This window comes from Trachymyrmex cornetzi, unplaced genomic scaffold (assembly GCF_001594075.2).
Source record: "Trachymyrmex cornetzi isolate Tcor2-1 unplaced genomic scaffold, Tcor1.1 scaffold122, whole genome shotgun sequence".
NCBI lineage: Eukaryota > Metazoa > Arthropoda > Insecta > Hymenoptera > Formicidae > Trachymyrmex > Trachymyrmex cornetzi.
The window spans coordinates 234,879-261,551 of NW_017295784.1; the positions used below are offsets into that span (position 1 = coordinate 234,879).

General features: G+C 29.4%; 4 protein-coding genes across 8 annotated transcripts; 1 reads left to right on the forward strand and 3 right to left on the reverse strand.

Moving 5' to 3' along the window:
* Positions 1 to 409: 409 nt before the first annotated feature.
* Positions 410 to 7,670, reverse strand: LOC108768734 (heparan-alpha-glucosaminide N-acetyltransferase). Its single transcript, XM_018519284.1, has 11 exons — positions 7,247 to 7,670; positions 6,714 to 6,841; positions 5,567 to 5,682; positions 4,732 to 4,894; positions 4,180 to 4,384; positions 3,837 to 4,004; positions 2,742 to 2,875; positions 2,488 to 2,657; positions 1,291 to 1,465; positions 1,024 to 1,136; positions 410 to 663 (listed from the first exon to the last, which is right to left on the reverse strand). Exons 1-11 carry the CDS (start codon positions 7,364 to 7,366, stop codon positions 482 to 484), a joined length of 1,674 nt encoding a protein of 557 aa, XP_018374786.1. The 5' UTR covers positions 7,367 to 7,670; the 3' UTR covers positions 410 to 481.
* Positions 7,671 to 9,794: 2,124 nt separating this feature from the next.
* Sec24CD (COPII coat complex component secretory 24CD) lies at positions 9,795 to 15,208 on the reverse strand. The gene is made up of 15 exons (XM_018520778.1): positions 15,132 to 15,208; positions 13,923 to 14,612; positions 13,722 to 13,838; positions 13,461 to 13,640; positions 13,178 to 13,373; positions 12,980 to 13,095; positions 12,329 to 12,739; positions 12,010 to 12,136; positions 11,779 to 11,939; positions 11,421 to 11,600; positions 11,059 to 11,260; positions 10,781 to 10,975; positions 10,503 to 10,694; positions 10,008 to 10,198; positions 9,795 to 9,938 (listed from the first exon to the last, which is right to left on the reverse strand). The coding sequence occupies exons 2-15, from the start codon at positions 14,610 to 14,612 to the stop codon at positions 9,795 to 9,797; spliced, it is 3,102 nt and encodes a 1,033-aa protein (XP_018376280.1). The 5' UTR covers positions 15,132 to 15,208.
* Positions 15,209 to 16,360: 1,152 nt separating this feature from the next.
* LOC108768594 (uncharacterized) lies at positions 16,361 to 21,130 on the reverse strand. Of its 4 annotated transcripts, none has more exons than XM_018519087.1 (3): positions 20,739 to 21,127; positions 20,247 to 20,353; positions 16,361 to 18,565 (listed from the first exon to the last, which is right to left on the reverse strand). In XM_018519087.1, exon 3 carries the CDS (start codon positions 18,515 to 18,517, stop codon positions 16,580 to 16,582), a length of 1,938 nt encoding a protein of 645 aa, XP_018374589.1. In that variant the 5' UTR covers positions 18,518 to 18,565; positions 20,247 to 20,353; positions 20,739 to 21,127; the 3' UTR covers positions 16,361 to 16,579. The 4 variants fall into 4 exon arrangements, with proteins under 4 accessions (XP_018374589.1, XP_018374607.1, XP_018374598.1 ...); XM_018519105.1 differs by lacking the exon at positions 20,739 to 21,127 and adding an exon at positions 20,525 to 20,540; XM_018519096.1 differs by lacking the exon at positions 20,247 to 20,353 and having other exon boundaries at positions 21,075 to 21,130.
* A 177-nt stretch (positions 21,131 to 21,307) lies between these two features.
* E(z) (histone-lysine N-methyltransferase E(z)) lies at positions 21,308 to 26,552 on the forward strand. 2 transcript variants are annotated; one of them, XM_018519019.1, is made up of 12 exons: positions 21,308 to 21,632; positions 23,181 to 23,494; positions 23,630 to 23,878; positions 23,959 to 24,175; positions 24,449 to 24,472; positions 24,671 to 24,771; positions 24,841 to 25,018; positions 25,114 to 25,491; positions 25,569 to 25,859; positions 25,941 to 26,123; positions 26,195 to 26,360; positions 26,442 to 26,552. In XM_018519019.1, the coding sequence occupies exons 1-12, from the start codon at positions 21,497 to 21,499 to the stop codon at positions 26,500 to 26,502; spliced, it is 2,298 nt and encodes a 765-aa protein (XP_018374521.1). In that variant the 5' UTR covers positions 21,308 to 21,496; the 3' UTR covers positions 26,503 to 26,552. The 2 variants fall into 2 exon arrangements, with proteins under 2 accessions (XP_018374521.1, XP_018374527.1); XM_018519025.1 differs by lacking the exon at positions 24,449 to 24,472.
* The last annotated feature ends 121 nt before the right edge of the window (positions 26,553 to 26,673 follow it).

The window sequence follows — 26,673 nt, forward strand, 5'->3', positions numbered from 1 at the left end:
ATAATTTAAAAAAAAATATGTGTAAACGTACATATCTATGCATATATTGTTAATCTTGTTACCTGAAGCTATCACTGTATTACTCATCCAAGTTGTAAAATAAATTATTTATAATATTGATAATGCTAATAAATATCTTCTTGTTTATTCTCAAGAACGCAATGTGGCCTGCAGTTTCATATACAAAATTTACGTATATACGTATTTACGTATATACGTATATTATATAATAATATATTATTAATTAAATTTAAAAGTTGCACTTTATTGTAAACGAGTTTCTACATTATATATATATATATTTTTTTTTTGTATGTAATTTTTAACTTCATATTCTCATATATAATTTCTTATAATTAATTTTATTTATTTCATATGTAATTATTAATTTCGCATAAATACAAACATATCAGTCTGTTAATATGCGAAATAAATTAAAAATATAATGTGTGTAATAACGTGCTATAAACAGATATACTATTCAGAGTGTGATGTATGTTCGTTTACGGTGCATAATATACGCTATAATAGCCCAAAGGATTACCACCCAAATTGATTCAATTAAACATAAAGCACGACTGTCCATGGCGCCGATCCTCCAATGGAATGGAAAGATTTCATAACACATTTCATGACCCACATATAACAGCAGTGCATTCATGCCTGAATTAATTGGATTATATTAAAACATAATAAAAATATTAAAAATGCTAAAAATACGTTCTTTTTTTATAATATTGTAACTCTAAATTCTATATTTAATTTGCTGCTAACATAATTTAAAAACTGGTTTTATAATTAAATAGAAAATTAAATGTGAATTACTATAATTGAAAAAAAAAAAAAATGTTTGTCCAATTTCGTCTATTGTTTTTAAATCTCTATTTCATAGTTTCATGTTCTATCTAATATTTTTAAACCTCTATTTCATAATTTCATGCCTTTTGGATTATTTTTAGCTGCGTATTAATATGTTTAACGCAAAGTTTTAGAGTAAATTAAACAAAACGTATAGCTACTCACCGGGGATTCTGAAAGGGCCACCTCGCCAAATTTGAGCAACATCGATCAGCAAATAACAACCAGAAAGAAAAGCCAGAGAAAAAGAAGTAGTAACGAATACAAATGACAAAGACCTGCGTAATTATATCAATTCACAGGGGAATTAGTATTATAATCATTTTTATAATTTTGTATTAAAATAAAATTGCGCAAATTGCTATTTGTAGTAATAAATAACAGAACTAAATTTTATTATATATATAACAGAACTGAATTTTAATACTTTACCACAAATTTTTATTAACGGGTATAGTGTTAGTGAAATGAAAGGCGCAACCCAGACAAGCATAAAACACTGCCCACAAAAGCCATCTCATAACACGATCCTTCCAGTCTTTATATAACATCAGAATTGTACCAGCATGTACACCTAGAAATACTTGAAATATCGCTGTAAGACATCCTAAAAAAATATACAGAGAAAGTTATTTTTTAAAAGCGACCAGTTATTCTTATTTGTTATTGAATTAAAATAGTAACTAGTTATAACTGTAATTAGTTACGGTAATCGTAGCTTAAAAAGTAACAATTTCGCGCTATTTTTCCATTTTACTTTTTTAATGTTGAAATAAGATCAGTCTAAAAAATTTTAAATACTTTTTTTTTAATATTTATAAAAACAATAAACAATAATGACATTATAGACCAATATATGAAAATATAACTAAAAACGAAATAATTTTTTGGTTCGAGCTAAAGTTAAGCTTTGTACATCATACATAATAATGTTCCAGAATGAATTTATATACTATATACCTATCTAGTTCTATATACAAACCACGCGCCGATTAAATTATCAGTCTTGAAACACAATTCAGTTAACAAGTGATTTTTTACAATAAATTTTGTAATACATGGCATCATTTCCATCAAGCTTAAAGATTAGTATTCATAAAGTTTGTTCTTACGTTAATATAGTCTTGTGATTGGTTATTATAATATTTTTAAGATGTCATAAAAAAATCACAGAGCCGTATTAGTATCTTAAGATATTACTTAGCTTAAAGTAACAGCGAATGTGGTATGGATGCGCGGATGTAAACTAACATTAATTTCTTTATAAACATATATGTTCAGTTCTCGCTTTCCACAAGCTTAAATACCATGAGATTATGAAAATATATCAAACATATTTTAGAAGCACAAAAAGTGTTCCAAAACTATCGCGATGTGCTTTTCACGATAGATTATTTAATCAATTAAAAATTAAATTTTCTTTAACATAATGGATAAAATACAAGACTGCAACAAATTATGATCTTCTTTTGCAACAAAAAAGATAGATTTTATATATTGGCTAAAGTACCTATCATTAAAAAAATATTTAGTGGTTTCAGGAAACGTTCTACTATGTGTTTTATTAAATACATAATACATATTTTAATAATTATGTTTATAACTGTAATGATAAACAACAAAAGTTACCTAAAATTCCTTCGGGATCAAAAGGAACGGATCCATAAACAGGTTGACTAGTTGGATATTGATAAATATGATTTAAGGTCAGTACAGTTTTATCAATATATCCAGTTGCACCTCCAGTACAGTTAAAATATTTACCATCTTCATGCCTTCCACCCGGTCCAAGATATCCACTATAAATAAGATCAATATAAGACCTACATAATAAATAATAGCATTAAAAAATTAGAGTCCAAAAACAAAGTTAAGGTACATACGTGGGACATCCAGGAACTGGAAGACAAAACGTCAAAGCGCAATGTACAATTACTAAAATCAGCATTACAAACCAGTGTGGCAAAAGACTTAATACGTCTTGCATTTTCCGCATTATCCAAGTCGGTGATGGGTTCTGTAAGTACACGAAGAATTTATGTTACTTTCTGTAATTCGCACATTGTCAAATTACACATTATAGTTTTTATGAGTTAAGAATTGCATATATTATATTGTTATTATTGATAAGGTATAAAAAATATCTATTAAATTATAGAAACATATTTCAACAATAATCAAAATTTCGTTATAGCTTTTCATAGATAATTATTTAATATGTAAGTTTTGTTGCCGGTAAAAAATTGTTTAAAAATACGTAGAGGCCAGAACTCTTTACAAAATCTACAGAAAGCATTAGAACTATCGTAGAACTGTAGGAAAATAGCAAAAAGTCCGCGGGAACTGGCTGTTACGTGGTACTTTACTCTTGTGGTGCGGTGCTGGCTCTGACATTAAAAAATTGTTTAAAAACGTAGAGGCCAGAACTCTGTGCAAAACCTATAGAAAGCGTTAGAACTATTGTAGAACTGTAGGAAAATAGCAAAAAGTCGGTGGGAACTGACCGTTATGCGGTACTGTACTCTTGCGGTGGGGTGCTGACTCTCACTTTAAAAAATTGTTTAAAAATACTTAGAGGCCGGAACTGTCGCTGAAACCTATCAGGAACTGTAGAACTCTTCGAGAACTTTAGAATTTCGTGATAAAAATTAATTTTTGCGATACTTGGGGTGCCACGCGAAGTTGGCACCCCATTTACAAAATTTTTTTTTTTTAGCTAAATCAGCGGAACTATTGTTAAAACTTAGCAGGAACTGTAGAACTATTGTAGGTGCAAACGGAACTGTGTACAAAATATCGATTTTTAAAAATGGGGTGCCAACTTCACACCGGCAGTTTTGTTCCGATATTTCATGTCCGATATCGCATGTAGATGCGAAAGAAGAATATCACAGCATTCAAAGAACACATAACATATCTATGTAATATAATATATATTTATATTATGAGGTTTACAAAAATGTTTAATATTTTCATACCCGAAGAATTTTTGATTGTTGGGGTGGAAAGCAGAGATACACTAGGCCAACGACTAGATAAGTAACTCCGAATCGTTGAAGAACTCCAAATATCCGTATATTTTCCACTTGCGCATCTGTTCCTAATGTATTCAGCGAAACACCTATCAGAAATAGAAGGAAACTTCTCTGCGATAAAAAGCAGATATCGCAAATTAACAGAGAAATTAGAAATATTATTAAGATTAAGATGAAAAATATACCGGACTGCACTTTTTTTACATTTTCAATGTCTTCTTTTAAACGAATCAATACGTTTTAACGTATATAAATTATATTTTTCATTTTTTCTAGTAACAGTTACCTTTAAAATGGAATAACTTATTTGAAGTTTAGAAACTCCACGCTTTAACTGCGACGATAGAGCTATAGGAATGCAAACACCCATAATCCATATAAAACAAGGAAATACTATATCTCCTAGTAACATGCCGTCCCAAATTGTGTGTTCCAATATGGTATAACTACCAGAGCCATCATTAACAAAAATCATGAAAAGAGTACTGGCCCTGCATCATATAAGCAATTGTGTTAATATTGTATGAAATTCTCGGTTATACTGGTCCCGTTTGTATTTCAACCTACCTGTATATTGTGAAAACAAAAAGGCAAATTTTGAGAAAAAAGACTAAAACTTTGCACACACCTAATAATTTTTCATTCATCACTTATTCTATCGAAATAATATTAAGTAAACTTTGTCAAATAATTTACATGCTTAAAAAATAACTATTTTTTTTAATACTACGTAATAAATTAACATTTGAAACAACATTGTTATTTAGAAATGTCATTATTAAAATACTATTACTTTTTAATTTATCTATAATAATAATATCTAATAATATATTCATACCCTCTGAATGTATCGATTGCTCTTACGCGACGTTTTGTTAGTTCTTTATTATTTGATTCATCCTTGACACCTGTAACGCATTTTGTGATCATATACCATAAAGATCTTCCAGCAGATATACCACATAAGATAAATATAATTACTCCCAAAGTAATGAAAAGTTCTGTAAAAATATTATTTAAAAAATATATATAGATTTTATTAAAATTTATATTTTTTTTATTAGCATAGTTAAATAAAAAAATGTTTCGAATAGCGATAATTGTTTTGTCGAATAATAAATAATAATTGACAAAATGAACTATTATTTTGTTAATTTTTGAAAGAAACTAAGACGAGTAAAAAACCTATAAATTGTCTGTCACATGTAAATATATATATAATTTTTTTTAAATTATTTTTTATGTTTCAAAATTTATATTTGAAGAACGATATATATAATGTAAGAACATTAGTATTTTAAAGTAAAACAGCATGTCAAAATTTTTTTTATTTTTGTTAATTAGTATTGAATAAAAACGATACCTTCAAAATTTAGAATTATATATAATATCTTATTACAATTTTAATCGATTCTTTAAGTGATCATTATAATTCTACATTCAATAATTATCTTTTTAATATTATTGATATCTTGATATCAGCCAGATAATATCTTCATGCCAGTTATCAAGTTCAATGAACAAACAAAGTGATAATTCCACTAGTATAAGATACTAGTGGTATTTTATCAATTGACATCTTATACGTTCAAATTGTATAATTCTTAATGTCACATGACATTTTTATAATTATCTCAAGATTTAATCAGACATAGAAATGTTTACATACATACCTGTGTACGGATATGTTGGATTCTTTATAATTTTAAAATTACAATTGTTGTTTTGTACTGCCAATTCGTATAAACCATATTGCCCTAAATGCGGCGTCAGTTCGCAAACAATATTGCTAAAAGATAAGATTTGAAAAACATTAATTAAAATAAGATAAAACAATGCGTTGGCAGAACAAAAACATACTTATAAAACATCTTAAATACAAAGTTTTAACTCATAATAATTGGATATAATATACGTTATATAGACAACCTTTTTAAATTTATTATTTCTTCTTAATATTGATTTACTTTATTATGTGTAATTTATAATATAAATTTTATTATGTATTTACTGTATATAACAGTATTAATGTGATAACTCATTAAATATTTTACGAGTTATTTCATCTTTTCACTGGAAAATGTATAATGTCAGAATATAAAACACAAAATATTTCATAAACTATTACGACATTTTTTACAATTGAATTGAAATATTTTTAAATGTGAAACGATTAGAAAAACCAAAATACGAAAAAATTATGACATTGCATCTAAACACAATGCTGATAATGTTGAAAATATTAATCAAAAATTGCATGTTTTAAAAAATTTGGCGCATAATATTTCATTTTTAAAACTAAACCATCTAAAACTTTTATCTTTTAAATGAAAAACAACTCTGAATTTTTATCTGGAGTAATATGTTAAAGTTAAAACGGCACATAGACATATATATGTGTATATTTTAAATATTGTCATGAAATATAAGGTATATTTTTTATTAGTAAAATGTCTTATAATAATTTTTTTCTTTGAAATTTACAAAAAAATTTCTGAGAAACACTTTTTAAACTTCTTTAGATTTGATAAGTTCTTTTTAAAATTTTTCTAATTTATACAAAAATTTTAAAATTTTCTAAAAAATTATAAAATTATTGTAAAATTGTACAACTTTTGTAAAATTATATAAAGTATTCTAAGAAAAATTCTCATCAGAGATGCATATGTGTATGTATATATATATGTACGTCTTTTATTAATAAAATTTATTCGGAAAAAACGTAGCTAGTATATATAAAATAAATATTAATTTAAATAACTACCTTAAATAATTAAATCAAATAACTAAATAAATAATTAATTTACATAATAAGTTTACCTTGTAATTTTGGAAGATACATATTTCTCACTTCCATTATTGTTTAATATTCTCCACTTTAATGTTTCGATCGTACTGAATTTTAGACTGATATTGTTTGAAATCTGCGCTATTCGTTTATACGGACACTAAAAAAAATATAACGGAAAGTTAAAAATATATCAGTTATTATGCGCCTATAAACTTATATACTGTCCAAAAAGATGAAATTTGTGTTACAAAATCTATATAAAAATTATTTATTAATTAATCTACTCTGCTTTTTCTTTGATAATTTTATTTTAGATTAGTATTCTGATCAAATATTGCTGAATTTAATGAAATTCTATAAAATTTTTCTATATGTCACGAATCGTAATTTATTAATAAGAACTGCTTAAATTTTTCTTTTTATCTTTTACTGCACGATTTTATTACTGTTATAAATTACTATTAAAAATTTAATATCAATCACGAAATAATACGATTATCTATGACATTAGAAAAATTATATTTTAAAAATTATACATATAAAATATTATAATTGTACTTACTAATAAACAATCCATAGAAAGCGAATACAGCCACTTGTTAAAGTTTCCATTATCAGATATCACATTTACGCAGGCTTCGTCAAACTTTACACGATCGTAAGAGCAATTAAATTTGTCCATTATTAGTATCTTTACTAAAATAAGACTATATTTAAATTGCGATAAGATGCGTATTTTTAATTGATAGAAACACGTTTAGACGATTGACATATGACATATGTAATATCAAAATCCCCCGTAACATCTGTTTCCTTCACAATATGAACGATCTCAAATAAATATTACACTGTTGAAAATCTTACGAGATCGGTATTTTTCTTTATATTTATGCAATAATTGATGAGACTCAAATTTACACGATAATAGTAGCGAGTAGCGACGCCTGACTGAGGTAACAGAATGACTTTTCTTAATAATATCGCAAAGTATCAGAATTGCGATTACATCAAGTGCTAAACACGAACGACTGAAGAGTGAAAGTGAAGACCTACATTAATCACTAACACTGTTGCATATGAGCGTATCCTTTTAGCAAAAGTGAGAAAATATATTGAGGACAAATCAGTTATAAAATAATTAAAGAATATACGTTCCCTTAATTCGTCCATTTATTTTAGGGACAGCTTGTACAATATATTGCATGTTTCTTACTAAATTTTTTAATATTAAAAGATATATTAAAATTATTAGTTTAGGTATTTATGCAAATTGTTATGGAGGATTAAATCAATTCCTGTTCTCGCATATGTGCGTGTTCGCGCACACATGTACAATATACAATCATTTTTAATGAATTTAATTTTTTAAATGTAATTATTTGATATATAAATCTCGCATCCTATAACGATGCTACTTATTGTGTTTTGTTTATATAATACATAAATAAAACCAAAATAATTGAAACACAAATACAACGTAATTATTAGAAAATTTTTTTTAGTATAATATTATTTCGACAATTTATTATCCAATCACTATAAATTATTTTCTCTTTCGTCTATTTCGTTCTGGTAATTACAATTCATGTCACTTACATTTTTATCCATTTAATTTATAGTTAGAGAGAAACAAAGATTCAACTTTTCGTAAATACAATGTCATAATCACTCTGTTGTTGCCGTCACATTGCCATAAAAATACTAGACTCACCAACAAATCGTTAGTTGTCGTCATGTTGCCGTCACATTGCAAGTAACATACAATACTAATATTTCTGACCGCTTGCTTTTAAAATCCCATCAACTAAATATTTGAATTATCATTCATGCTGTTTAGTACGATAAGATACTTGATATGACGACAACTAGACAATAACTATTCAACAACGAATTAGTTTGCTCGATGTGATTAATCACACTTTGTTATCTGAGTTATCTTAAATGATATTAATGTATATTTAATTCTGATATTAACAAAACTAACACAAATATTAATTGACATATAAGTTTATAGTTTAATATACTTTATTAACGTAATAACATTAATGATCTAAAGTATAAAGTAATACAATTTTATAGATACTTATGTGTTTTTCTGTACGTCTGAAAGATGTAACATAGCTATATTTCTTCGTACGTATCGATATCTGTCGGAATGATCAATTGTGTTCTTTTAAATCTGTTTGCCAGTCTGTGTATACATGTCTGTTTAAGGTGAAACAAGTTTAAAATAAATATTCACGAAAAGCACATATGTATTCATTTCAAAGTTTTTAAGTTTTTTAAATTCTATTTTGATAAATGAAAACTTAATTACCAAACGTAATCTTTTCTATCAAAAGTTTTGAATAATGCTACATTAACAGTCATTCTAACGATTATTTAAACTATCGAGGTACATAAAATAAAAAAAATATAAATATATTAACTTTTGTAATTTTAATTTACTGAAAATTATTTTTCTTTTCAACAGAAAATAATTATTATATTTGCTAAGAAAAGAATACATTTGTTCTTTTCAATCTTTCTTCCAAATTTACGAACACATTACCTTTCCCCTCACACAACACACATACACACGTACGTGTGCGTGCGTAATATATATACATATACACGATAGTCCACTAGGGCACCTTGCATATCTTTATTATTTCAAATAGAAAAAAATATTGAAAAGTTTTATAGTGTCAAAGCACACGTAATGTAATAGCAATACTTTCAACGCAGAGACAGGAGATGACAATTGATTTTTTAATACCTTATTAATTTTTTACCTTATTTTTATCTTAATATTTATATATGTAGAATGTTTGTGTTAACCATATTACTATGCACAGCGAAAGTATTACCATTATATGTGCCTATTCATAACCATAAAATGTTATAGCTTCAATTTTTTCTATTCAAAATAATAAATATAAACCATTTCATGTGCGTGTGTATGAGTGTTGTCTGTGTAACATTTAATGCAAGTTTGGATGCACACAAAAATACAATGATCGAGTACAAAGCCTTGCTTGAATTTCTTTAGGCAATGAGATAACAAATTATCGATGCGAAATAGCCAGAGTTCGAATACAAGCTCTAGCTGTGAGTACTTAAAAAATTATTTATTGACTAAGAAGAGTTCTTATTTCTTTGTGCATGTGACATAGGAAATCGACGTAGCTAGGACTTCCATCATTTCCCCTATCTTCAACTAAGAAATGGCGTAGAACCATTTCCAATTTTTCACGTTGTCTCACTATCGTTAACTGTAACAAAGAAATATAATTATTTCATGATATAATCTATTTATGCATTATGTTAAGTAAGTTATTTACTTTTACACAATGATGTCTCTCGGCGCGTATTCGATTGATAATGTTCGTGATTCTATTATTTAAAGGAGTGTCCAAGATCGGCAGCGCATGATCTGTATCAACTTGGACCACTGAAGGTACGCCGAAGACACTCTGTACCCATTGAGAAGAAAGTGCCATACCCAACCATAAGAACATATGGATCGTGTTTTCTGTAAAATAAAATGTGAAATATATAAAATAATACTAATATTGTTTGTCATATTTCAAAAATAAAGATGTAGCAATCACAAGTTTTTGAAATATCAGAATAGTACGGTATGATAGTGTTTTAAAAACCGAAATTGTGTATTGTGAGTATAAAAAGATACTGTAGAAAATAATTATATTCCTCTTTTTATTTAAAAAAATAGAGATTTTGTTAAAAATTATGTTATTTATAATTTTATATTGTTTAAAAAGTCAATATTTTTTATTAAGTATATATGTCAATGTTCTATGTAATTTTAATATTACCGAGTAAATAAGCGCCATCGTCTGTAAATTTATCGATAGAGCAACGTAACATTGGAGGCAGTTCCGTATCCTGAGGATCAACGTTATGTAAAGGAAGTAACCTAGGATAAGTATATGCAACTGATAGAGGAATAGGCATTGTTGTAACTGCTTGCATTACATAAGATTTATCATCAATGGCCATATCAGCTCCTAAAATAAAAATATAATAAATAAATAAATACAATGATAAATAAATATATTAGCTAAATATATGTCGATATAGAATATATTTTTACCTCCTGATAATGCATCGCTTTTTAATAAACAGTTTACATAAAGTGGAAGTAATTTCATACATTCTGGCAAGATTAATTGCCCAGCACTGGATGGTGTTGCACAATGCTTTCGATATACGGCCAATATGTTCGCGCATCGTGCAATCAAGTTATCTTTCACCGTTTTTGGAGTAGATTCCAATAATTTAAAAACACCTAATAAGAAGTAATTACGATCACATGTTATTATTTAAATAAATATTATATTTATAATCATATGACACTCTTAATTTTCTTACTTTGCTTAGAAAAGTAATTTGTTATGGCATCCAAATCGCATGTGCGATACAAATCGACCATTTGAGATGAGGTTTTCAAGCTCAAGTTTATGATTCGTAATCTTCTTATACCACTGCAAGAAGTATACAGCAAAGCCACTTGAATATACACACCTTCTTCTTCCGTTAATTTGTCGTCGTGTTTAATTTCTATTCCAATAGCCTTAAAAATAAAAATTTTTAAAAGATTAGATAATTAAATAAAATGAAATTAAAGCAGATAAATACTAACAAATAACTGTGTTTGTTCTAGACTGTTGTAGCACACAATGTAATTCTATAGAATTACTGTAATTAATTAATTATGAGATAACTTAATGTACCTTATCGCAGTCTATACTGCCTAATTCCATGTCCGTTGTATTAGACATAAAGTAATGTCCATAGAAATCGGTTGCTCTAACTCCTGTTGATGTACGTACTCGCATAACAGCATCAAAAGCAATTGGTCTACTAATGTTATTAATAATATCTGAAATTAATCTTTCACCATCGATATCAGCCTGGAATAGAAATCCCTAGATTATATTTCTGAATATTTTGTTTCATAAAGTAAAGCATATTAAAAATATATTTTACATAGAATTTTCCGAACAATATCTTTATTTTATTCATTAATAGAATTTTTTTTTAATAAATTTGATAAATATTTATATACATTTTTATTGAATTACAGCTCACCTGGAAATAAGTGTATTTATAAATCTCTCCTCCAGTAAGACGACAAATTTGACCAATTGTTGCTATATCTACATATGAATTATTAAAGATAAACAAATCTACACTACAACCTGCACCAACACATTCCTGACCCAAATTATTATAGACATTATTCTGCGGAGCTGTGAAAAACATAACGGTTTAAAAAAGAGCTACAAATCATCATTACTCTAAATGCTATAAAATACATACCTAATACCGTTTTTTCTTTATCTGTTCCAAGTACTTTACGATCGTCACGGTTTTTGAGTTTTCCAGGTGCTTCGGCAATGGGTAAAGATGAATGGAATATTAATAATTTACCTGCACATTCCGATGCCTGGAATCATAATTATGTATGTTTTATGATAATAATCAATATAAACAAAATTATATATATTTTCACTGAACCCCGCTGAATGGATTTATTCACTTATACTTAATCACTGACGAGAAAAAAATTTATCTATACACTTTTTGTTTATTTTTCTTTCCAGATTATACATATACACTGCACTGTTAGTTTAAGTACCTTTAATGCTTCTAATCCAGCTTGTATGGCAGGAGCAAGAATCGTTTCTGTTTCTCGAGTGTCTGCGAACATTTGAGGAATCTGTGTCATAAGGCTGTCGATAACTGCCTCGCTCTCTTCGATGTCGCATAAAAATCCATCTAATAGTGGCATAAATACATCTTGAATATCTCCAACAACCATCATTTGTGGTTGAGCAAGACAAGGATTGATGTTATAAAAATGCACAGTATTATTATATGTTATAAAGCCAACTTTCATATTGCTTTTGGTTTGTCCATCATCAATAGGTAAATTTTTTATTATAGATTTCATCTTTGTACATAATAAGTTCACTAATCCCGATTTAACTGTATTGTACGATACATCAATTATGAACACAATGGCTGGTGATTTTGGAAAAATGTTGTCCTGCAAAAAGAATAAACATATGAAAATCAACATTAATAAATTATATACACATAAATTAATAAATTATATACATATAAATTTATAATTTTAATAATTTAGATAAATTATTTCAATTTTTATTTTGCTTTTTAACTTTCTAAAATATTGAATTTAATTATTTACTAATATATTGTTGTAAAATTTAAAAATAATTTTATTGAATGATTTATGTAAATGATTAAATATATTGAGTTAATTTACCCTGCAATAATCTTTTGTGGCTATATATTCAAATGTACCCAACGTTAATTCAGGTCTCTCATAACGATCCAAGCGTTGACCTGTGTGGTCTAAATGTTGGAAATATTCATTTGGAACTAAAAACATAGAAAACATAGATATAAATATTTAATGCAAAAACTAACTGTGAATGCAAAATAATTTTTAATTAATCGTTACCTTCTGTAGTTGCTTTACAAAACATGCATTGAAATCTTCGGCCAGCATCAATAAATTGCATAAATGGACACATGTAAGCTTTACAACGTACGCAACGTACTGGTCCAATTTCACCCATATCTACAATTGGTGGTTCAAATTCTCCTTTCACAATCCGAGCCATTGGACTTATCACAAGTCCAAAAGGAATATTAGTCTGTGTAAGATACAAATGTATCAAAAAAATGTGAAACAAAATAACTAAATAACAAACTGACTCTTTGTTCACTTTATTCCAATATACCTGCTTTATAAGATCAGCAGTAGTGGGTACATTATACATAGTGGATCTGATGTATCTGGGAGAAGCATTTCCTTGATCTTGAGTTACAAAATTTGTCGTCACCAAAGGTGGTGCCAGACCTTTCTGATTTGTTACAAATACTCCACGTCTCATACTTTGATCATCTTGTATTACTTGAATCTGGATTGAAGACACAGTTTGATTTGAGATAATAAATAATATTGGCATATATAAAATAAGTTGAAAAAATTAAATTCATACTGGGCTCGGCATTTGTTCTGGATCAAGCCGTCTAGTATATTGAGGTTGCAATCCTGGTTGATATCCTGTAGCATTTGGTGTACTTTGATATAAATTTCTTTGATTATTATACATATCCTACGAAAGAAAAACAGTTGTCACTCTTTTCTATATAAAAGATCTTAATTGACTCTTAAAATAGCAAATTTTTTTAATATATACCATTTGGTTAGGATATCCTGGTTGCTGATACGTTGGTTGAAAGCCTGAAGTGATACCAGGTGATGCACGATTCATTCCTAAAGGACTGGATAAATTTTGCCCTGGTAATGGAGGCATCGTAGAGCCATATTGTCTTTGTCCGGGCTGTATTAAACCTGGTCCTACAGGATTCGCTGTAGTTTGACCCGGCATTGGAGGCATAGTTGGTAAATATTGCTTTTGTCGAACTTGAGAATAGTTGGATCCTGGAGGACTTGCTATAGAGTGTCCCATTGTTGAAAGAGAAGGAGCAAATTGTGATGAATCAGATACAGGATCTGTTGGGGGTGCTGCAACTTGTGGTGGTAATGGTGGTGCAGAATTATATGGTGCTATTCCAGACTGGTGTAGGCTAGCATTTGGGAGATTAGTTCCATGAGGTGGGTAACCCATAGAAGCTTGCCCATGTCCAAGAGGAGGTCCTGTAGGTAAGCGTGAAGGTATTTGAGAACCAGGAATACCTGTCACTGGAGGACTCATTATTTGAGAATGATCCCCAGGTGGTGTTGACAGCAACGGAGAATGCATTTGTGAATTTGATAAATTCTGTTCTCCCACAATCGGCTGCTTTAAAAAGTTTTGTTGGTTGTTTATTGGAGGTACAGATGCAGCATACGGATGCTGCCTTCCTACTTCTGGAATATGCTGCATCTGTCATAACAAAATTTATTACAGATATAAACTTTAAGTATATTGAAAATGTATTAATTATGATATGCTATGATATAGATATTTCGTTTATATAAGAATAGTACAAAGAAAGTTAGAAAACAATACTAATATAATACAACAATATTACAAGTTTTATTATTATCTGTAATTGTTAATGTACATACATAAAATATACATAACATAGACAAGAAATGCTGAGAAGATAGTTGAAATAAATAAAATAAAATAAAAATTTAACATGTTCAAAAAGTGAAAGGTAACCTACATGAACAAAAGTGTCATATTTGTTTTATAATATAGATATAAAATGTGAACATGTTCTGTGCATACACATAACGTAAACTCCCATTTAAGTAGAACGTAAAGTACAAAAGACATTAAATAATAGCGACTAGAAATAAAGAAATGCATATGCGACGTTTTAAACCCCAAAATTATTACATGTGGAAACACCAATAAACTTTGCATACAATTATCTTAAATATACGATATACGTACGTTATATCGTAAAATATATTTTAAACTGAATCATAACAATTCTAATATTGCGGAAAATGTTTACACACGAAATGTACAAGAAATGTACGCGAATATAACTTGATGTAACTGTCCACTGAATGTGACTGCTGCCGATGCCACGTAAGGCGGCATTGCGCATGCGTCTAATACACGCTGACAAGACACGTCATGCTATAATTTGGACTATTAAAATTTGATACAAAAAAAATAAGCACATGATATATTTAACGTGCGAATAATAGTATAATTTTTTTCAGATTTAATAAATTATCTGTATACATCAAACGTATTTGTTAAATTATAATAATTATTAATAAAGGCAAATTTAGACTGTTTCTGATGTTTAATGTAGAAATAATACGCGGGCGACATTTGAATCCCTAATAAAAGATTTTTCTGTATTCATTCAAATTTATTCTCTTTCGATCTGGATTAATTTTACTTAATTTTAACAGACTATATGACACACGGTACGATCTCTCGATGCATATATCAGAGAGCTCTGCATATATTCTATCTAATATTTGATAAATCTAATATTTCAAGTAAATTATTAGAAATTTTCTCACTCAATGTAAAAAAATAAAAAATACTTCGGAACTGATATTTAAAACTTATCTTTAATATAAATCCGATAGATTTTAGAAAGACATTAATTTCTGTCACAGACAATTATAATTTCAAATCTTAATAATATATTTTTAATTACTTATATCTTTGTTACATGTTGTCTAAATATAATTTAAAATTAGACCTTCTTTTACATAACAATAAAGAAATAAAAATTGAAAAAATCGCCCGATCTATATAATTTATATAGCGACATTAAATCACATATGAGAAAATGTTTCCATAAACATATAATATTGTAATGTATAAAGAATACAAATAAACGCGATATTTCATCATTTATTATGCAAAAATTATTTTATCAAGAATAAAATATTAGTGAAATTTGAAAGAAACTTAAATTATTTAAACTAAATGCATAATATATAATAGCATAAATAATTATTATAATAGAATTTATTTATCATACATACATATATATATATATACACGCACACATATATTTATATGTACATATATATATATATATAATAAATTTTATCATACTTATTCAATAGAACTTATTTAGTACTCACGCACATACATACACATTATTACCACATCCACGCATGCACGCGTGCATACATTTGTGTCTATATTCCTTTATATAATTACATTCACAAATTAGATTCATAATTCTTTATTATAATACATTTGTACGATATCCACAATCAGTACAATTGAAGGCATAATCGGTTCCTTATCGAAAAATAAGCCGTCAGAGAAATTCGTATTGTAGTATATAAAAATAAATTTTTGCTTATATGTACATATATATATATCGGAAGATAAACGTATCGTGTGACGTGATTACACACTCAAAGCGTATATGGATATTCCTTGATATAGTTTTTAATTAATAGTGGTAAACAGTCAATAGGCAACTTGTTTCGATTCACGGCGAGTCTGGCTAAATGCGACAGTGATCTAACTTCTTTGACAAGAGGACTGGTCAAATAGATCTGGCTATACAGTTGTCCACTATAGTCGACCCACACTTCCCTACGATGTTCATCCATCCTTTTTGAATACGCGACATAGTACTCCAACATTTTAATAGGACAATCAAAAAATGGCATCGCCAATGCTAACTTAGGGTCGGTAGTTTCAAGTCGAAAATGTTCAAGAAAATAGTGTACTCTAATAGAAGCAGGGCCTTTGGTTGTTTTCACAGATACCGCAAAAGTGAATCTGTAATCTGAACTGTCTCTCATTAGCCATCGACCTATGGATGCGTCTTTTAAAAGGTTTTCACTTTGCTGCCGACTGATGCCCTCATGATACCAACCACAAATCTGCAGCAATCTTTTTACTTCACGTAATCTATTTACATGTACATCCGGGTTCCAGGCAGTCAGTGGCCAGGATACCGGAGTTGTCAATGTTTCATCCACTTGCTCGATATTATTACAACTCTTGTTTTCTGCGACAATCTGATTCACCATTGCGCTGTCCAACTCGTTCGGTTGCACGAGACCACCTCCGTGAAAATTATTTCTACCACGACCTGGCAATTTCATCGCTACAACTTGGTTCGGCGGCGTTGTCGTTGTCGCTGTGATGTTTACCGTGCACTGACCCAGATTCGCAGGTAGTTGCACAGTAGCGTTTACTCGGAATTGCACGCTGCTACCGATAGGCTCCAGTAGCAATGAGTCACGATTATCCGCGAGAGATGCATCAAATATTCGTCTATGATGGTACTGACAATGGTTCTGCTGAAATGTACTTTTGCAATCGCAGCAGTTATTTGTTTTGATCGTGTTCGGTATCTTTCGTGATCTTGATTCAGCACTTGTTATTTCATTATTTTCGTTACCTCTTATCGTCCCAGATGATATGACCCTTATGTTCGCAGGCAATTCTGAATAATCGTTGGGAGGCGTAACAAATGTCCGATTATTAACGGATGCGAAGTTTTTTGTACATTTGGATGTTGCCAATCGTTCATCTTCAACGGTCAGTTTCTTCTGTACAAGACAACCGCCGCCGGTAAGCTTTGGTTCAATTTTGATTTGCGAAGCTTGTGCCAGAATTTCGGGTTCTGTATGTTGTGTTAGACAACCACCTGATTGTATATCAGGTGTAGCAATCGTGACGCTACCGCCAGTGAGCTCGAATGTAGATGCGACATATTGCTCCGAAGGTGCCATCTCATAGTTAAGATTTTCTGTCACTGTAATGAAAGGATCTTGATCATTCGATTGATACATTGGCGATGTTAACAGCGGATGGTGATTATGTTTCATCGACGTCTGTATGTCATAGAAGAGTTCCAGTGTATCAGAATCAGTAATTTCGACATTGGAGCCGCAATTAACTGCACGTGATTGAAAGATGGTGGGTTCTTGAATCTTTGTAGATGGATTTATAAAACAACTGCTGTCGCTGGTGCAGCCATGGGATACTGGGAGACTACTAACATAATAGGTTGCCGTCTTTGAACAGATAGTATTAGCAGCCATCTTCTCTTCCTTTTTCTCTTCTTCCTCTTCCTCCTCTTCTTCCTCCTCTTCCTCTCCTTCTTCTTCATCATCTTCTTCTTCTTCACCCTCTTCTTCCTTCCTCACCTCTTCTTTCTCCTTTTCTTCTTTTTCTTTCTTTTCTTCTTCATTCTTTTCCTTTTCCTGTTTCTTCTTTTCTTCCTCTTCCTCTTCCTTCATTTCCTTTTGATTAGTTTCATCATTCCATTTTAAACAGCATCCCAATACAGGAAAATGATGCTGGCATTTTGGACACACCATTCTCAACATCATGTTCGTACGCTTGCAACCGAATCACTGCAATCAACATAGCAGTCCAGTCTGAAATAAATAACAAATATTAATTAATATTATAAGTTAATAGCGTAAATAATAATATAAATAGCAAAATTATTATATAATTTGTACATATTTGTATAATTATGATTTACAAAAAATATTGTATACGTATTTTGGCAAAAATATTTTGCTACAACAATCTTTTATCAAAAGATGGTCATAAAATATAAGCGTTTAAAAAATCGTTAAAAAAAAATTTTTATGCTGTAGGTGTGTATTAAATCCATTTTCATTTTTGATTGTTGCTAATCATCGTTTTTTTGTAAAAAAAAAAGAAGTATAAGATTTATCAAAATAAATTTTTAAATTTCTATATTCAATTTTCTCAAAAAGAAAAAAAATTTTATTTGATTTGATTTTTATTGTGTAGAATAGTTTCCTCCTCAGGGAAAAATCATCGATATAATGGTTCGATCTATACATAATATTCTCATGAATTGAACTCGTTAATGTCAATAAAAATGTATTTTTAATCGTTAAGCTTAATATATAGGATTGTACACCAATGAGACTTCTGCTCTGTATGTCGAAATAGGAGTTCTTAGAAAAACATTTTTGGCAAGGATCAGTGCGGCAGACGATAACGACGGCACCGCATAGCGGTGACGTCTACTTCGTGGAATATAGTCTGAAAATTTGACGCGCTCCTACATTTACCACCGAGCCACTTCTATGTCACTCTATTTTCACCAATTGGTGAACGCTTCTTCGAAAAAGCGCTTATGTTCGTTAGATATATATTACGCAATCCGACTTGATAACAAAATTAGATCGCATATATATTCTAATCTCTCATGGCTAATCAATGACGTTATATATTCCGAAAACTGATAATATTAAGCATAAAATTAAAATCTAATTGCAAATAGAATTATCGGTGAAACTTAAAATATTTCAAATAATAGCGAGAAAAACTATTTTTATTTTATCGTAAAATAAGTTATTTTCGTTCACATGAATTATATTGACTTTTCATATAGAAAAAAACTTCCTATGGAGAAATCATTTTCAGTTTTACAAATTTGTTAAGTAATCTAGAAATATTCCTTTTAATAAAAATAATGTAAATTTTATACATGAATATAAATTTTTTACTGCATATATTTAAACTATATTATATTTAAACTATATTAGAAAAAATCAATATAATTCATGTAAAAAAAATAAGAATAACTTATTTTAGAGTAAAAAAAAAATTATTCTCGCTATTATTTGGAATATTTTTAGTTTTAAGAATAATAGAAAGATGTAAATGTAAGTATAATGATGAATAATTTATATTCATATATATTTTCTGGCACAATTGTATGGATATATAATGATAAAAATATAAAATCTGTGTGTAACACATATTTACATTTATATCATTAGAATGATTTTAGAAGTACATCCATCATGACTTTTCTAACAAAAAGTAAAAATAATAAAATTATTTAGTTATAGAAAAATATACTTTCTTATAATAGAGAAATATGTGCATGTATATGTATGTACATTGAAATAAATTCACTTAATTATCAACTGACATATGGAAATGTTTATTGTTTTTTGTAAATTAAAAAAATTTCTGGAATAATTTAATTCAAAGGAAATTTTTAAAATAATGTAATAAAGTAAAAATAAAAAAACATTTAAAAAAAAATACATTATTATAATACCTTACCAAAAAAATATATTGCTTCGTTACTTCTTTAAAATATTTTATCCAAATATGTATGTACGTAGTCCAATGACATTTGTTCTTCCCTTCCTTCAAGTATCAATAAGATTCTGTCAAAAATTGCCTGAGTAAGTTTTCGTCAAGTGAGCTCAGAAATAACTGATTTTATCAACTATTTGAACCATCAACACAAAAATATTTTAGTAATAAACTTATAAGGTAATAAATTAAATTTATGATCTTTTTTATTTAATGTGTTATTAATAAATATATATATTTACACAATAATATACCACATATACATTGCTGCGAAACTACATTTTCTTCCATATAGTTTTATCATCTGCATAAATAAACATAATCAAACACAAATAATAACAATAGCAGCATTTAAATAAAAATCGAATATTATCATGTAATATATCTAAATTATACATAATTATAAAACATCAAAATAAAATAAATCATAAAATTAATATTGTATCATGAACTAACCGTTCAAATTTTGGCAGTGAAGTAAACTTTTATAAAACGTCGGTCATTGATAGTACTTTGTCGATGCTTCGAGTAAAAATGCAGTTACTTGAACACTCATATAATCTCACGAAATAATCAATTCAACTGTTTCAACTAAGACCTTTTATCCGTTTGTGTTGTGTTTGTTGTTCGAAAGAAAGGTATTATGGATTTTGTGAGATTTACAATAAGGCAATATGTCTCTCGGATCGTATACGCGGATATATACTTTAATAAATTTCAATCGGACTCATTTACTAATGCTCACACGTCAAAGAATGAAATTTAACATAACTTAACCTAAACTTAATGTACTTGATAACGCAACGACCGGAAAATGGGAAGCACTAGCTTTCCTCGTATTCGCGGACAAATGATCACGAAAGACTGGAACCAAAGAGATTCAACAACTTGCATGAAGAGTGCAGTCTTCATGACCAATAAGATAACGTTATTTACGTGCTGACGTTGCGCAACGATGCAGCGCATCTACACTTGAATAGTGGCGCCAGCTGTTCCTAGTCTTCGCTGACTTTCACGGTTTCGCGTTCACTTCGTAAACCAAATGGCGATTTTTGTCAATTTATGTTGCTTCATGTACATACGGCAATAATATATTGACCGTATCGAACCTGTTTTCGGAAATCACGTGCCGTAAAAGAAAAAGAAGAAGATATACAGCAATATATATAATAGCATTTATTAGTTTTACTCGAAAATTGTGCATTTATGTTACTATGTCGAAAGCCAAAGTTACAGCGGAATGGAGGAAGAGGGTAAAATCGGAGTACATGCGATTGCGGCAAATGAAACGCTATAAACGAGCGGACGAAGTCAAAATCGCGTGGAACCAGAATCGCAAAGTCATGACAGGCAAGTATTTGTCGTTGCAATGCTAAAAAGTAATAGAATAGAATCTTTCCTTCAGCATTACAAAGCCAAGAAGAGAACGTGGTTCATATTTTTCCGTATTCTCACATCCTTCCATTTTTGCTATTGTATTTTTAAATCTAAACCCTAACTTGTCAATCTCAACTACAATGTTATTATTATGTAATGGTATTATGGCTCAAAAATTTAAAAATGAGTTAAAAGAGAAGGGCTACGAGCTAGAAATATAACGTATAGAAAGATTGGTAGATAAGTAAAGTCTCATTTAATTATTATGAATTTTAATAAAATATTCCAGCTAATAGACGTTTCAATCCACGATCGGATCATTATCAATGTTTATAAAATTTGTCAGAACGGTAAAAACATCATATATGGTTAATCGATTAAAAATAAAAATATACTTTGCATTGTCTAACTATATAACCATTGGTATCAATAATTAAAATAAATCTCTGTATTGTTGGTTAAAATGTACAGTAACATGCATAATATACATATACATTAAAATTTGTCAGAACGGTAAAAACATAACATATGATCGTTCGATGAAAAATAAAAATATACTTTGCATTGTCTAACTATATAACCGTTGATATCAATAATTAAAATGAATCTTCGTCTTATTGGTTAAAATGTGCAGAAAAGAATGTCGATGTATGACTATAAACTGGTGTCTAGAATGGAATATAATAAATTGTAATTATAAATATAGTAATGTAAAATTATATAAGGACAGAAATAATATAATATGATGAGATAATATAATACTGATATTTTTTAGTAAAAGTTAAAACGATGTATCTGTCTATTATATTGAATAATACAATATTAGTAAAAGTTAAAATGATATATCTATCTATTATATTGAATTAAAATAATAAAATTTTACCAGTTAAATTAAATAAGAAAGAATACCTTTCATGATTGTAGTTGAGAGTTCAATTAAAAATGATTAAAATATGTATCAGGCGTAATAGACAATGCAATGAGAGAAAGATCAATGTCTCTTTCCTTTGATGTTATGAGACAAAATAAATTTTAAATTGACTTTCAGAGAAGGAAGGTAAAGTTGATGTTAGAAAATAGTGGGTAGTGAGACTAAAAAAGGAAGGAATAGGTGGAGGGAGGGGAGATGTATAGATAGGAAAGAAAATACAATATTATTCCTATCTGATCTTTTTCAGCTTGTCTGTACTTCTGTTACTTCCCCATATCTTTTCATTTCGGATTTTCTTATACGATATTAATTCTGTTTCCTCTATTTCTATCAACTTCTAATTTTTATTTATATCTATACTTTACAGCTAAATTCCTATTCTCCATGCAGTCTTCAATTTTCAGCCATTTTTCTTTCTTTACTGTCTTTCTCACTGTTCTTTCTATCTCATTGTCCTCTTGGTCTTTCGACTTCTTTCTGTATTTGTCGTCATCTAAGCACATGGCTAAAATATAATTATAATAGCTACTTGTCAATATTAGCATACAACTTTGTATTACAATAATTATTTATGATTCTTTGTTGAATAGAGCTTCTTGTGGCTGAACAAAAGCGTTGGACAGACGGAAAGGCAACGTGGCTGGCAATGCAAGACATTCCACCTCATCTTTCTTGTATGAAGAAAGCTGAAATTACTAGTCCCGATGGCGATGTGCAAAGTTGTCCTGTAAAAATAATTAATGCAGTGACTCCTATACCAACCATGTATACATGGGCTCCCATTCAACAGAACTTTATGGTGGAGGATGAAACTGTTTTGCACAACATTCCTTACATGGGTGATGAGATTTTGGATCAGGATGGTACCTTTATCGAGGAGCTTATAAAAAATTATGATGGAAAGGTATGGAGAATAATTAAAACATGATACAGTGTTAGGTCCTGGCACACAAAAAACTGAAGTGAATAAACAATAAGTGTATTAGTCAATGGTCGCGTTCAGCAGACTCAACTTTTGTTGTCACTAATTTTGTTGCAGGTTCATGGTGACAGAGAATCTGGCTTTATGGATGATTCCATTTTTGTCGATTTGGTGAATGCTCTAGCAAATTATGAGAGAGAAGATAAGGACAAAGAACAGGTAAAGAAAGGAAAGGAATCCTTAAAAGAGAAAGAAAATCAAAAAGAAAATGACAAGAAAGATGAAATAAAGGTTGAAATAAAGATAGAAAAAACTGAAAGTGGGAGGACTGCTGCTACTCCATTTCCATCAATGCATATATTTAATGTAAGGAAATTATATAAATGCCATAATACAATATTAAATAGTATAATGCTATAACATAATTGCTTTATAATTATTTTCAGGCAATATCGAGCATGTTCCCTGATAAAGGAAGACCTGAAGAATTAAAAGAAAAATATATTGAATTAACAGAAAGATTCGATCCAAATATTTTACCGCCAGAATGTACGCCTAATATAGATGGTATAAATGCAAGAAGTGTACCTAGAGAACAAACAATGCATTCTTTTCATACTTTGTTCTGCAGGAGATGCTTCAAGTACGACTGCTTCTTACATCGTGAGTATACTGCAGTGAAACAATGTATTTAACGTGTATTTAAGTTGTATTTTGTGAAGTAGATCGCAAAAATATAATATTATTTTTAAGTCTTTAATACTTACTATCTATTTACTCAGTAATTTAGGATATTACTTTTAGAGATAAAATAAAATCAATGACATAAAAATACTTCGCTGAAATACAACTTACTAAAGTATTGTATAATATTTTAAGTGTTCTAAATTGAAAGTTTATTAATAACAATAATTTGTGATTCCTGATTTATCGTAGCAGCCAGGGGGACCTCGCCGCAAGGTAAAGAACAATATTGCATACAAACTAATGCATTATCGATCGGAAGCTTTTTTTTGTTTAGCACAGAGGCATCGTCAAGGGCTCATCTGCAATCATATTTCATTCATCGTTCATCGCTGTGTCTACTAAATTTTTCTCCATTCACTATGCCGAATTAGCCGACAAGAGTACATAGTGAGTTTATGATGTTGCTTGTAGGTCTTCAAGTTTGCCATCCAGGTCCGAATTTGCTGAAACGAAAAGGACCCGATTTGAAACCGTTTCCAGAGCCATGCGGGACTGAATGTTACATGCATTTGGTACGTAATTATGCTATATTTTAATGAATATTATCCTCAAAGTCAGATTTGATATAACTTTTTATGTAGGAGGGGATGAAGGAAAAGCTGGCAGCACAGGCGGCGGATATAAAAGAAGAGGAAGGTGACGAGAAACGCGGCGGTCCTAGGAAGGTACGAAAACAAGCAAGCGTCGATTCTGGAAACGAAGCGAGCAGCGAGGATAGTAACGACAGCAATAAGTACGGCCAAGGAGGCAGTTGTCAAGGTTAATATATAATTCATTAATCTATTATAATCCATTAGATGTGTACGTTTTAAATTTTAATGAAATTCTAAGAAGTCTTATTTTTTTCAAATTAGACTTTAAACAAAACGTTAACAAAAATAACTCCAAATCTGAAGAAATGATGGAGGATCAAGCACAACCTGAAAATCAGGCGCCCTTCACGTTATTAGGAATTGGCAAACGAATTAAGACTGAAAGTGAATTCTCATGGACAGGTTCAGAACAGAGCTTGTTCCGAGCTCTTCACAAAGCCTTCCCTGGCAATCCATGTGCATTAGCACAAATTATGTTAACAAAAACTTGCCAGGAGGTTTATGAATTTGCACAAAAAGAGGCTTCGGATATTCCCGCTGTAGAAAATCTGAAGGACTTTACGCCACCGCGAAAAAAGAAAAAGAAGCATCGGTTATGGTCCATGCATTGCAGAAAGATACAACTTAAGAAAGATTCTGGTATATTCATTAATTAATTTCAAATTTTAAGCTTAAATTATATTTCTTTCGATCCCTAATTATATTTTTTTCGATAGGTGCTAATCATGTTCATAATTTCGCACCTTGCGATCATCCGGGTCGCCAGTGCGATAATTCATGCCCCTGCATACAGGCACAGAATTTCTGTGAAAAATTCTGTCAATGCAGCAGCGAGTGCCAAAATCGATTTCCTGGTTGTAGATGTAAAGCTCAGTGCAACACGAAGCAATGCCCGTGTTATTTAGCCGTAAGGGAATGTGACCCGGATCTTTGTCAAACGTGTGGAGCTGATCAATTCCATATCACTAAAATATCTTGTAAAAATGTCAGCGTGCAACGTGGTCTTCGTAAGATTAATAATTTTCAAATATATTATTAAAAAAAAACAACAAAAATATACACAAAATCTAAGAAAATATTATTTGTAGACAAACATCTTTTAATGGCACCTTCAGATGTAGCAGGGTGGGGAATTTTCCTGAAAGAATCAGCGGCAAAGAATGAATTTATTTCGGAGTACTGCGGCGAAATTATTAGTCAAGATGAAGCCGATAGAAGAGGAAAGGTATATGATAAATATATGTGCAGTTTTCTCTTCAATCTTAATAATGGTAAGTACAATGTAAGTACAATAAACATAGTAAATAACTGAAAATAAGATAAATTAAAGAATATTTTCTAGATTTTGTCGTTGATGCAACAAGAAAAGGGAATAAAATAAGATTCGCCAATCATTCGATAAATCCTAATTGTTATGCGAAAGTAATGATGGTGAACGGTGATCACAGAATAGGTATTTTTGCTAAGAGAGCAATACAACCTGGTGAAGAATTATTTTTCGATTATAGGTATATTATGTAATATTAGATAAATAATATTAATTAATTCATCAATTGTATAATTGGAACTGTATAAATGGCGATTTTTAGATATGGACCAACGGAGCAACTTAAATTTGTCGGCATCGAGCGGGAAATGGAATTTCTTTAAGAATTTATATTTTATATATACATAATCACTTATATAAATAATACACTAAACACAGATACATATTAAAAATAAAAAATATATATAAGTACAAAATAAACACTGGTGTGATTTATTTATCAATAAATGTATATTTCTTTATTAAAAAATTTCTTTATTTAAAAATTAACATCT

Bases quoted from the DNA above. Each gene is read 5' to 3' on its own strand.
- LOC108768734 (XM_018519284.1), bottom strand. From the start codon at position 7,366: ATGGACAAATTTAATTGCTCTTACGATCGTGTAAAGTTTGACGAAGCC. The intron at 2,876-3,836 runs GTATGAAAATAT...GTGTACTTACAG, and splicing joins AACAATCAAAAATTCTTCGG to AACCCATCACCGACTTGGAT. The intron at 1,466-2,487 runs GTAACTTTTGTT...ATATTTTTTTAG, and splicing joins TGATCCCGAAGGAATTTTAG to GATGTCTTACAGCGATATTT.
- Sec24CD (XM_018520778.1), bottom strand. From the start codon at position 14,612: ATGCAGCATATTCCAGAAGTAGGAAGGCAGCATCCGTATGCTGCATCT. The intron at 12,740-12,979 runs GTAAATTAACTC...TTCTTTTTGCAG, and splicing joins CCACAAAAGATTATTGCAGG to GACAACATTTTTCCAAAATC. The intron at 11,261-11,420 runs GTACATTAAGTT...TTTATTTTTAAG, and splicing joins GCAGTATAGACTGCGATAAG to GCTATTGGAATAGAAATTAA.
- LOC108768594 (XM_018519096.1), bottom strand. From the start codon at position 18,517: ATGATGTTGAGAATGGTGTGTCCAAAATGCCAGCATCATTTTCCTGTA.